At 41.3% G+C, this 12642-nt stretch overlaps 1 protein-coding gene across 1 annotated transcript in view; it reads left to right on the top strand.

The window, feature by feature from the left end:
• The window catches only part of man1a1 (mannosidase, alpha, class 1A, member 1), a 101932-nt gene that overhangs the window by 79262 nt on the left and 10028 nt on the right, over positions 1-12642 (top strand). The window contains exons 6-7 of the mRNA XM_028398423.1: positions 9616-9739; positions 9813-9906. Of these exons, the coding sequence (XP_028254224.1) occupies positions 9616-9739; positions 9813-9906 (218 nt within the window). The remainder of the gene's footprint in view (positions 1-9615; positions 9740-9812; positions 9907-12642) is intronic.

The raw sequence follows: 12642 nt of genomic DNA, 5'->3' as shown, positions 1-12642 counted from the left end.
TGCAATGCCTGATGGCACCGCTGAGCAGCATTTCTAGGTTAAAGTGTTCAACTGGTGTGCGACATCTGACAGAATGAAAGCGTGTATGTTTTGGATATTTGGAAATGATATCATGAGCAAATGAGGAAATAATTCAAACAAGGAAGAGGACGGAGGCATAAGTTGTCTTAGGTTGTATACTCCAAAATATCATGTCATGAATGCAGCTTAAAACGGAGGGGATAACTCTTTCTTTTATTTCTCAAGCAAAGCATTGCTTAAACAGAGCCTTGGAATGACCATCGGGTGAGAGGAGATTAGTCATTACAATCATATTACTGGCTAATTACTGGAACTAAACCTTTACAAGATTGAATAGCACTTTGTCTAGTTAAGTGACTTATATGTGACTTATATATTAAAATATATAATTTCACATGTTTGTTATTTTTTACACTGACAGCCGCTAGAGGGCACTCTAATAGTCCGGTGCGACTTATATGTGTTTTTTTCTTCTTCATTACGCATTTTTTGGCTGGTGCGACCTATAGTCCGGAACATACGCCATGCCCAGCCCTAGTCCACTTGGTAACCTTGCTAAAAATGCAGGTGTTGCTGATGTCACACTCTGTAGAATACCTAGCGGTGATGCCCATTTGCAGATGACATCACACCTTTTTTGTTTTTGTTAGTAAATTGACTTCAAACATTTCTGACATGTTGCTGAAAATGTCAGAATCTCATTGCTCTCTTTCCCATAAAGACAAAACACCATCTATTTAAAAACTGAAGAAGCCACTCAAAAGCTGCAAAACAAATATATAATATAAAGCTTAATAAACTAGCTAAACAATACTGATAATCATTAAACCATCACAGGCAGATGCTTTGACCCTTTCCGTGGTAATATAACCTGCCTTTGCCTTTAAACACTAAACTGTACTGTTCAGCGACTTCATTGCTTTCAGCTGTTGTCATAGAAAAGACTTTTGCCTTGAGCGTGCAGCTGGCTACCAGAACAACCCTCCCGTAGCAAGTGCTGTACTCCCCAAAACCTCCTGCTATCATTAAAATGCTAATTTTAGGGAAATGAGAGGACTACAAGGCTGGCTAATAACCTGTTCATTGCTGCATTCATTACCCCTTTGCATTTTGCTCAGTACACTGTTCAAACTGATAGATTTACAGTGGCAGTTCTGAATGATGTGTGATCTAAACAAATACATCTTTTAAGTTCCAATGTGGGTTCAGAAAGCTGAGAGAGAAGAGATCAAACGAGCTTCTAAATGGGAAGCCGAGAAGAAAAACCTGAAGGACTTTTGAAACAGGACCTTGACCCAGATTGAAGCAGAATAAATCTATGTAACACACACTTGCAAACGAGGCCCAATTATCATCTCTCCCCTCATCCCACATCTCTCTCCCTCTCCCTTTTACTCCCTTCATTTAAAAAAAAAAAAATCCCAACTCATGTATTTCCCCTCCGTCCTTCCTCGCTCCATCCATCTTACCTTGAGCGACCCAGTATCTCCTTCTGTTTTAGGACATAGCACCATAAGTGTCCACTATCTCGCTCCACAGCTTTGTTCTCTTTCTGTACTTTTTCCACCACTCTACCCTGCAGCAATCTACATAGACCCAAGAGGGCCCACAAGAAACAAGGCCACAGTTTTAAACATGTTATTTTGCTTCAACTCCTCAAGTAAATCTCCCTTTGCTCATTAGCTCCGTGTTAATTTTAGAGAACAAGATTAATGCAGTTTACTGTTTCTGCTCATGTCTTAGCTACTTTTTCCCATTGGAGCTATCTGGTGGTCCATACAAACTAATGACCTGCAACAACAGCGACAAAGTGTTGCTATGTTTCTAGTTCATTCCTTAAGATAAAATCTGAAATGAAAGCAGCCAATGCTAACATATTCTGAATCTGGAGCTGTCGGTTCTTTGAAGAAAATAAAGAGATGTAGACATGGTCCTGGAGTACGCCTGAAGCCAGGTCCACAAGGTGGACTGAGAAATGAAGTGCTGTCAACCTACAGGTCCTTCAAAAAGATTGAGTTTAGCTTCGCACACGATTAAATCCCTACAGATATTAATGCCACCTCAAAGGACAAACTTCTTACTTACGGGCCTCTTTAGCGCCACTTATGCTCCATATCCTGGGCAGTATTTGGATCAAAGTTAGGCACCAAGGATGAGGTGGACTCTGTGCCAAGATGGAACTGGCTGAAGTCATGAGACCGAGCTTCAAACCAGATTGCTGTTGAATTCGGATGAGTAAGACTTTCAATGTTGCTTTGATTTTCTCTTTCTATTCCTTATGAAGGTTTATCATACACTAATGGAAAGAAAATCTTTCAAGCGTACAACAGAAAGTAATTAATTGTATTGTAGATAAAAAAGGTGGGATTAGCCAAAGTTCCAAAGATCAGCTTTTATTTACGCTTGTTCTATGGTTGGTATTAAGAAAAGCAAGCAATAATAAAGAAATATTTGCCAAATTAAAGGCAACTTTGACTTGTTTACATTCAACATAAGCCTCAGAATAGTCTGTTGAATAATGATATTGTGAACTAAACAAAGAAATGAATATAAACAGTAATAATAGAGTTGGTTTATGAAGTAAAGCAGCATAGTTTGTGCACATTATATCTCTGTATGTGTACACGTGGCTTCCTGCACTATTGAGTTACCATCCTTTGCCAATAGATGCATTTAGCAACACTTTACAAACCATCTGCTTCCATTTTTTCCCTCTGACACTCTGTGTCTCTCTCATACACACACACAAACACACACACACAACTTACCCATTTGTTATCTGCTTCAGCCAGTATGTCCCATTGCTCTGCTATTAACATTCAGGCTGATAAAGTCCTTGCAAATCACTCCCACTGCACTGCACACTGACTGGCTTTAATGGGATGAAGCATTGTGTCAACGTGCTTCATCCCATGCATGTGTGTTATGGTAATGTTGAGGTGTCTGTCCTGAAATAGCTGCATCATTGTATTGATTTTTTGACTCACATTTACATACATATGTTTAACTGGCAATAAAATGCTTGGAGAAGTGGTAGAATGTCATTTCCAAGAACTTTTAAAGTGTACTGTTATGCCCTCCTCCTATCCTGAAATAACATATCTTCCCCACCATTGCAGTAACTTATGGGAAATATTTGCTGTTCAGCCAAACTGCAGCTAAAAGCAGAGTCATCATCCTAGACATTGCAAAATTAAACTCGTTCCCCTTACTCGGTTTTCTTATCTCAGACAGGAATTTTTTTATTATTTTCTTTTAATGTCCGATTTGCTCCTTCAGCTCTGGCCTCTGAGAGTGAAGCAATCAATGCTGTGCTCTTGGGGTCTCGGGGTTTGATTAATAGGTCTAGATGGAGAATGTCTCCATTAGTTCTGCCTAGTGAGGTTGTCACACTGGGTTGACCCCGTGAAGTGGCACTCTTTGTCATGGAGCCCTTTCTTCTAGATATGATAGGGAAAGGAACTTGTTAATCCAGCTGATGTGAGGAAACTCACCGCTCAGCAGAGACTGATGACGGCAGCATAACATTAAATATAAGCTGGCCTTCTATTTTTCCATTTAAAAGTACAAGAGAATAGAAAAGGAGTCTGAGTATAAGACCCCGTTCACACTGGGGAAATCAATCTGGCTAGAACGGGATTCTGGTTGTATCTGGATAGTGTTTTTCTGAGTCTGAACAACGTGAATCTGGATATATCCGGATTGATTTCAACCCACCTCACAGAGGTGGATCTAGCCGGATTGGCTTAAATTTAGCTCAGGTCTGAACGCAAATGTGGCTAGCGAGTCCCGCTAGTTACTTCATACTTCCGGGTTCACTGACACAACCATCATACTACGAAAGCTTTGCCCCAAGTTTATCTTTGACATTGCTACAAAGAAATAATCTGCCTTTTGAACCGAAAAAAAAAAAAAAGAACGAATGACACAGGGGGAAAAAAACGCACATAGCATGTGCACACGCTGTCCTACAGCAGCCTGAGCGGACTCTGAATTTTACGAGGGCCCACCTAGCGGTTTGGAGGACAACAAAAAAGTCGGGTTAAGCTGGATTGAGCGCGGACACACGTGTGTGATAGCCAGATTTGAAAATAAGTCTGAACGTATCCAGCTTGAAAGCTATCCAGATTCAATCCCACTCTACCTGGATTGACTCCAGTGTGAACGGTGCCCATGAGGAAATGTTAAAGTACAGCAGAGTGTCACCAGCATAGTAGCAGCATAAGACAAAAGGAAAGGGTCACATGTTGAGAGATTACCTTTCATTATATTTTCTCTTATAGATGTGTTTTTACACAGAGGGCAGATGAAACTTAGTTTCATTGCAGAGATTAGATATATAAAAAAAAATGTTTTTGTGGCGAAATGTTTCTGGAGGACTAGCTCTTCCAAACATCCTTAAGTGCAGATGTTTCCTTACCTATTTTAATTTGTGCAACAGCATGTCATTTCCTACCTTGAGCAGTTCTTTTATCCACAACCATCCAGATCTGTTTTGCTCACTATTAAGTTTAAGTGAGTTCAAGTTTGACACTTTGGTGTCCAAGTAGATGTTTACAGATGTCCAGGGTGCTCCTGTCAAGTGACATCATTAGCTTGTTCAAGCATGGTCATTCTCCATGTTTTAACCAAGACCACAGTTTATAAATACATATTGGTATTGCTAACATCACTGTCCCTCAACCCTGAAGTGCATTTTTAACAATAAAGAAAAAACTTAGCATTCATGGTATACAGAGATCTCTAAAAGAACACACCACACAAATGCACACACTCATTCTCAGTGCAGCACTCATTCTCAGTGCAGCACTCCTCGGCTGCGACCTGAGGCAGTGGAAGGCAGCCATGATTTAAGGGCTCTAATTAAGTCGCTAACTGTGAATCTATCGCAATCCACATTTTCCCTGTGCCCAGAGGAGGGAGAAGAATACGATAGCTTTTTAAGTCGGAGAATAAGAGATGTACGGCAAAGCGTAGGGGAAGGGAGAGGTCATGACAGGTAGAAGGTGGAGGACAGTGAGAGAACACAAAAACTACATGCTACAAATGAATTGGAGGAGTGCTTCCTGACATAATATTACAGGAGCTTGACAGGGCATATGGTGGTGTGGTGAGACTACGATGCTAATTTATGGAGATGGAATGCCTTTTTGGTTTGTTTTTCCAGGTTGCTGTTTGTGCACCACAGAATTAAAATCTCTGTTGTTGGCTCTGCAGAATGCACTGGAGGGTTTTAAAACTTAGCAGCCTATGATTGTTGTTTCACAGCTGGCCAGGAATTGGCTGTGGGTGTGAGAGGTTGAATGATAAGAAGATTGGACACCCGCAGAAGAAGGGGTAGAGCAAGTGGGAGGTGTCAGAACACCAAGAAAGCTGTGATATGTCCTCCAGTGCAAACTATTTTAAATCACAGTGGCATCAATCTGTAATGACCCAATTTATTTCTAGGTTGTGGGTCCATATTTGTTGCATGCACTAGTAGTAATAGTACTTAGCTTTAACAACACTAAGAACACTAAGAACCCCTTCACACCGCTTCTTCAGTCTGCTGCCATCAGGAAAGAGACTGCGCAGCCTCCGGGCCAGGACCAGCAGACTGAGGGACAGCTTCATCCACCAGGCTGTCAGGAAGCTGAACTCTCTCCCTGCTGCGCCCCACTTTCTCCCCCTTCCCTGACACCACCCCCCACCCCCTACCCCTACCACCATCCCCTCACCCCTACCACCACCCAAGATAGGAACTCTTTGTACCAGCCACTTTACCAAAGGAACTCTGTGCACCAGTCACTTTTTACCCTGTCATGTCACACCAGTCTCATATAAGCTGCTATAACTTAATCTATTCCTGGACTGTTACATTATGCCAACTGCACTGTCTTGCACCATTGCATCTTTTGCACTCTCATACCAGTCTCAATAAGCTGTTATAAGTTAAACCATTCCTGTTTATATTATGCCAACTGCACTGACTTGCACTATACATCTTTTGCACTCTTACTGCATTGTGCCTTCATTATGTGCCTTGTATTTTGTGTGTGCCTCATTGTAGGTACATTTTTTACACTTTATATTTATCTTTAGTTTTTAGTTACATGTTATATGTTGCGGAGTGAAGAGTAACGCAATTTCGATTCTCTGTATGTTCAGCACATATAGCAGAGTTGACAATAAAGCTGACTTGACTTGACTTGACCTGGTGTGCAGTGGGATTCTCCCTATAGTCACAAGACCATATATCACTCCATATTGCCAGGCTGGTGACGCATGATGTCCAATATCGTGGACAGATCATTAATTGCAAATTTCTTATCTAAAATCAATACTTGGAACATTTTACCATGACATATATGTTACTTTTTTTTACATGCAAGGTTCTCCTACAATAAAACAATTGGGCAGGAATGCCAGAGGAAGTAGGCAGTTTTGGCTGATCGTCGGCCATGTTGTTTTGGAGGAATAAAAATAGCACATGCAATGGTTTTTCACTAGGTGACAGTGTATAGGATGATGCAATAGCGTCCACTGTATTAGCTTGTGTGCATCTATGCCATCAAAGCCTATGCATTATGCAAGAAAATGGGCTTTTGATTAGCTGTCCACTGTAGTGACCTCTATGTGTGAAAGGGTTAAGCTAGCAAGAAGAAATTAAATGTGGTTGACATAAGCTGTAGAAGACGGTTCAGTATAAGATGTGTGTTCAGTATGAGAGGAAGCTGGAGTATCCTACGAGAGGTTTATGCTCAGCAGTAGTAGCCTGTGCTAGTTGCCGGAGAGCAATCGTCTGGATCTTCGTCTTATTTTATGGCACCGGGCAATCAGCTTTAGAATTAGAAACAACCTGTCCAATAAATCCATTTGGAAATAAACCCACAGTTGTTTGATAGACCTTTCCCAGGAGCTTTTATTGAGCATGACTGTTCTCAAACACACTTAATTATGTATAAATCTACTCAAACAGTACACAGAATGTAAGGCAACCTGTTATGAAAGACAACGCTAACAGAGAAAAAGGTCAGTGTGATTAAATTGTACGTGGTCTGATCTGATATGTGCTTGTTGATGGATATGAAACAATAAACCAAAGGCCTAGAAAATTAATTACAATCCATGATAAAGGGCTTCTGTTAGCCAAACAAATTGCATCATATCTTTTCTATCAGAGGTGGATGATGTTGGCTAATCTCTCCATTCATAATGAAAGTTCAGTATCAGCTTTGATACTTTGGTGTAAAGCCTGACATAATCTCTTAAAAGTCCCCGAGTTCTGGGTCACCGTAACATTTGATTAATGTAACAGGTTTACAAAGAGAATTATTCAGTGTTTTTTATGGAGCTGCATGTGAGGAGACACACTACTGTGTGAACTGAACGTTTGGTGAAATAACACCGTTCCATTTTACAGTATTTATATAATATTGAGGAAGAGTCTGTAGTACAAGAGGTCCCCAACCAAATAAAGTCTTTTAAAGCTTGCAGCTAATACGTCTCATTACATCTCATGTGAGGAAAGGGATGTAGAGCATGCTGTTGTTAGGAGCTTTGGAAAAAAAAAACACTGAGACAGCTGGACATGTGCATCAGTAGTCAAACACAACACTGGACTAATTCAGTTGTACAGTTTTTGTACGCCAACGGATGAAAGCCAGTTTTTTAGTCCCAGGACAGAAGGTGACTGGAGCAACAATGAGTTTCCATCAGAACACCAGACACGAATCTCCTTCACTAAGTATTGAAAACTGGTTCATTGAGCTGAAAATGGAACAGAGGCAGCGCTCTGACCCAGAGTTATTGGGCTTTAGCAGCATTAATGCATCATTTTAACTGCAGTCTGCTCACAGGAAGGGATCGGACTTATATCTGTCGGTGTGTGGCTGATTGGTTTCCCGATGACATCTGTGTTTTGCTACTCTCTCAGGTGTTGTTCATACAATGCACTGATAATAGTTACTGGGGGGTGTCACTTTTAAAAGACAAAAGTGTTATGTGGACTTACCAGCTAGATGAAGCTCTTCAGCTTGGAAAGTTAAGAGTCCTGCTCTGGCATGTTTTGTAACAGCATCAAAAACCAAGCGAGTATTGGCGCTCTTCCCTTGGAGCTTTAAATGGCTTTGAGAAGCCTGCCCTCCTCATCTCAATTACCCAGGCTTTGGAGACTGGAGAGGGCACAACATGGGAAGCAAAAGTCTATCAGGTATATTCTACAGTTCAAGAGCTGGATGCCAACCAACAGTGAAGAGATCATTGGATGTCATTGAGTAGCTAACGCCTCTCTCAAGCTTGAGCAGCTACCTCACTCTGACAAGAATCTGACCAGTTGATTATTGAGGTGGAGATGATCTAGGCTGGTGACTGCCTCTAAGAGCTCTTTTTTCCATTTTTAATCATGCTGTAGGCAGCTTTTTCTTATTTTCTTTAAACCCAGATAGATGGCACTACGAACACGTCCTCATCTATCAGTCTTTCCAGTGTTACGCTCTATATCTGCACTTCATTGGTTTGTGTCTGTTTGGTTACACCACAGCTTCCCTTGCTGGCTTTTATTTTGTTCTCCGTAATAGGGATTTAGTGTTTTCCCGCAGCAAGGCTTTTGGTAGGGATTGCGGCAGACAGGGTGAGTTAGAAAGGTGTGTGTCGCCTCCCCTTGCCCGACCCACTAAGTGAAGGGATTTATTGTTCATCACAGGCTTTATAAAAGGATTGGAAAGAAATGGATAGACATATCAAGCTGACTGGGTGGAGGTGGTAAGGGTGTGGAGAGAAGCTTTCTTTAACACATAGAAATAACAACAGAAGCCATAAGTTACAGCTTACGTTTGATTGTCTTATAATCTAAGGTAACATATTCCCAAATTAATTAGGAAGCGCAGTGATGGTTATGTTTCCTAAACCCTGATCTCATATCTCTGTGCTGGCTTCCTGATGCTGCAGTGGTCCTCTCTTGTGTTTGGCTGACTTGATTAAATCCATGGTGTAATGGGAAACAAATTATGGCTTGTGCAGCATGATGAGTTGAAGAGGGAGAGATAATTAGTATGTTCATCCACCTCCTTTAAAAGATGTGTGTGTGTGTGCACATCTCTCAGTTCACACTCCTTCTCCTCCTCTCCTCTGTTTTTCATTTGCTGGATGTCTCAACTACTCCACTGGACATCTTGTTGTGCAGATATCACACAGTAGTGAATATTCATGAGAAGTTACTTGAGGCATCGCCACCAGGGTCATCACTCGTTCGCCTGGAAGTGATCTGTCAGTGGCTCTAATGATGCAACACACACATACACACACCCTGTAACAGTGTCTTCTGTCCTTGTCAAGCATGCCAGGGCTGGTAACTCTCACAGAAAGGCACACACCTTTCATCATCATTACAGACGTGTTGATTGAGAAGTTTGAAGTAAACCAAACAAACACATCCATGAAATAACAGGTATTTAGTTTGGTTTTAGAGTCATTAACCCCAGGCATCATTCATCTAGTTTACAAGTCTATCTGTAAGTGTCACTAAGGCAAAAAGACGATCAATGCTAAAGGCTTTCCAACTGTAATCATGTGTTATTATAAAAAATCTCTCTCTCTTCTTCTGTCTTTGTCCAGTGGTGTTGGTAGAAACTGGCCGTGGGCATCAGGTGGCAGCAGCATCCTGGCCGAGTATGGAACCCTTCACCTGGAGTTCATGCACCTCAGCAAACTTTCAGGAAATCCAGAGTTTGCTCAGAAGGTAACAAAATGCATTGCAAGTGCCCTAAGGTAGATAATGCACGTAGTTTAATATATATGTTGTTTATCATTAGGTAATGAACATCCGTAAAGTGCTCAATCGCCTGGACAAACCCCAAGGACTTTACCCCAACTACCTGAACCCCAACAGCGGACAGTGGGGACAGCGTAAGTCTCTTCTCACCTCTTCTGTTTTGCCTTTTCTTCTGCGTTCATTACATGTACACAGCGCTGCTCTGCCTGGATGCCCAGTCCAATCAAGACCTTGCCAAACACAAATTCACACCGTACTGATTAAGCCAATCACCAGTAGGTAAATCTCTGAATATTTCTGAGATTAACAGAGTTTGAAATCTGACAATTCTGCACTGGAACAATGGTAGAAAACCTGACAGAGCTGGAGAAGGCTTCAGTAGTATGGTGGAGCCACCAGTGGATCGAGGTAGTAATACAGGAAACATTTCTGAAGGTCCCCCAAAAAACTAAACTTTGCCTAAAAAAGGAAAACCATCAACAGTTTTCTTAGCCTGGGTTAAATTAGGTCCCATTGACTCCCATTCTTGCACCATATCCTGTGACCTTTGTGTAAGTACTTTACTTCCAGAAGACTTAGACAAAATATTTAATAAGCTGGCTACAACTACCTACAAAATGACCTTTTTCCTCCTCTTGCAGTTTGGTCTTCCATTAATTAGCATAAACCGTTTCCTCCAGGCTCAACCTCGGCTTGTTATCTACTTGTTAGTTGACACTTGTACCTGTCCTTTTCAAAGTGTGTCACAGACACAGATATAAGACTTAAATGAAGTGTCCTCCACAGAGAATAGAAAATCACAGATTAAAATCCTCAGATTGATAATTACCTGGACCTCAGTCAGATATCTGAAACATTAATAAAATTTGCATTTATCACTTGAAGAATGTCATCAGTCTGAGACCTCTCTGTTATCCAAGAAGACACCGAAACACTAATGCATGCAAATTACAGCTTGTCTAGATTACTGTGGTGCACTTTATGCCAATCTTTCAAACGAACCAGTCCTACACCTGCAATTTGCACCAGCCAAAAACCACGCCAGCTCGCACATGCCGTCTCTCATTATAATCACATTGAGCAGCAATTGTTGCTGCACATCAGTCTTTATAAATCATAAAACCAAATTTTCAAACTATTTGACGTTCAAAGTTCTACAGTGAAAAAAGATTAGTGGAAAATCTTCACAGGAGTGGACGTCCCAGCAAATTCACCACAAGATCAGAGAGATACAAAAACCCAAGAGATACATGTCAGAGTCCACAGACCTCACTGAGCATGCTCAGTGTTCATGTGACAGCACAATTAGACTGAACAAGTCCAGTTGGTTTGAAGGGTTACCAGGAGAAAGACTCTTCTGTCTCACATGGAAGCAGGACTGAGGTTGACTAAACTGCATCTGAACAAAGCACACAACAATGTGACGGGTCGTCTGGTCTTAATGCTCACCGCCACACGTCTCGTCTCGCTGCTAGACACTGACTTGAAACGACATTTTTACTTCACATTGTTATCGTAGCACAGCTTCGGTGTCTTCTTTGCTTCCTTTCTCCCTCTCCTCACTCTCTCATCACGCTTAATTGAACCTTGTTGACTCACTTTACATTACTGCAACCCACTATTTACCCATGTCAGCTCCAAGGATTTCCATAGCTCCTCCGATTCCTGTCTTTAACAGCACGTGTCCATTCACACCATCGTCTTCTGACAGTCTGCAGGTAACAGGCTGTAATTTTAAATCCATTATCAGACTCTTGAAACCATGTAGCCGAACAGCTAATTTTAATAATGATAGAGAGGAGAGACTTGAGCGAGAGGAGAGAATTAAGGGGTGCAAACAAAGAAGAAAGGATGTATAATAGAGCCAGGGAGTGAGAGGCTTAGTCTGAAGGTGGAATTTGGCACCAAAAAGCCTCTCTTATTTGCTGATGTGTTTAACTTTAAGATATGAGATACAATAGCGTTTTTGGAGTTCTCTTCAGCCATGATTGTGCAGATTCCACAGAGGACTACAACGTCTGATGGTCTCCAGGTTTGGGGTCCTGGTCTTTAGAACACTCCACAGATTTTCAGTTGGATTTAAGTCAGGGCTTTGTGCAGAAGTTAGCCAGTAACTTTGTTCACCGGGAGTTTTTACCCAACAAGACTTATGTTTGAATGAACCGTCATCTTGTCACGTTTCATGATTCTTCCCACCCTGACAGCATTCCCAGTTACAGATCCACTGAAGCATCCCCACAGCCACCGCCGTGTCTTGTGACATGTTTTTGGGGTTATTCTTTCTTACTTCACATCTCAGTGAGCAAAGAGCTCTAGTTTTGACACAGCTCTCACTGGTTTTATATCTAGAACCTTCTGAATGTTTCTCGGCCAGTCTGTTTGACTCCTTTTGAACCTCTTGATAAAACCTCTCACACCAGTTCAAACTCAGAAGCACTTATATGTAACTTGTATATCCTTCTCTTACTCTACAGGCATTAACAAAAGTCTAAACTTATTCTGTGCAAATTAGAACTTTTTTTAAAAAAAGCGTTGTATTTTCATAGGGGGGCTAATTGTTTTGTCTCTAATTGTAATGTTGAGAGTCTAAATGAATGGGTACAGACACGTGCAGAGGTGGAAAACAGAAATGACAGTACAGCTGTTGAGATTTGCTGGATGTTAATGACTTATTCCAGCTGGAAAGCATTTTCAAATGCATCAAGCCTAATCACCTATTATTTGAGCTTGTAACTGTCATGTTGGACGCACTGTTGTACATAAAATCCGACGTTTTTGTTCATAAACCCTTCAGCTTGAATTAGAGTGTTGTGTTTTTTAACTCTGCAGCTACACCTATCACTTCTCATATGTGAATAAAGGCTACAAAA

Source organism: Parambassis ranga, unplaced genomic scaffold, assembly GCF_900634625.1.
Source record: "Parambassis ranga unplaced genomic scaffold, fParRan2.1 scaffold_21_arrow_ctg1, whole genome shotgun sequence".
NCBI lineage: Eukaryota > Metazoa > Chordata > Actinopteri > Ambassidae > Parambassis > Parambassis ranga.
This window is presented reverse-complemented; position numbering and strand designations above follow the sequence as displayed.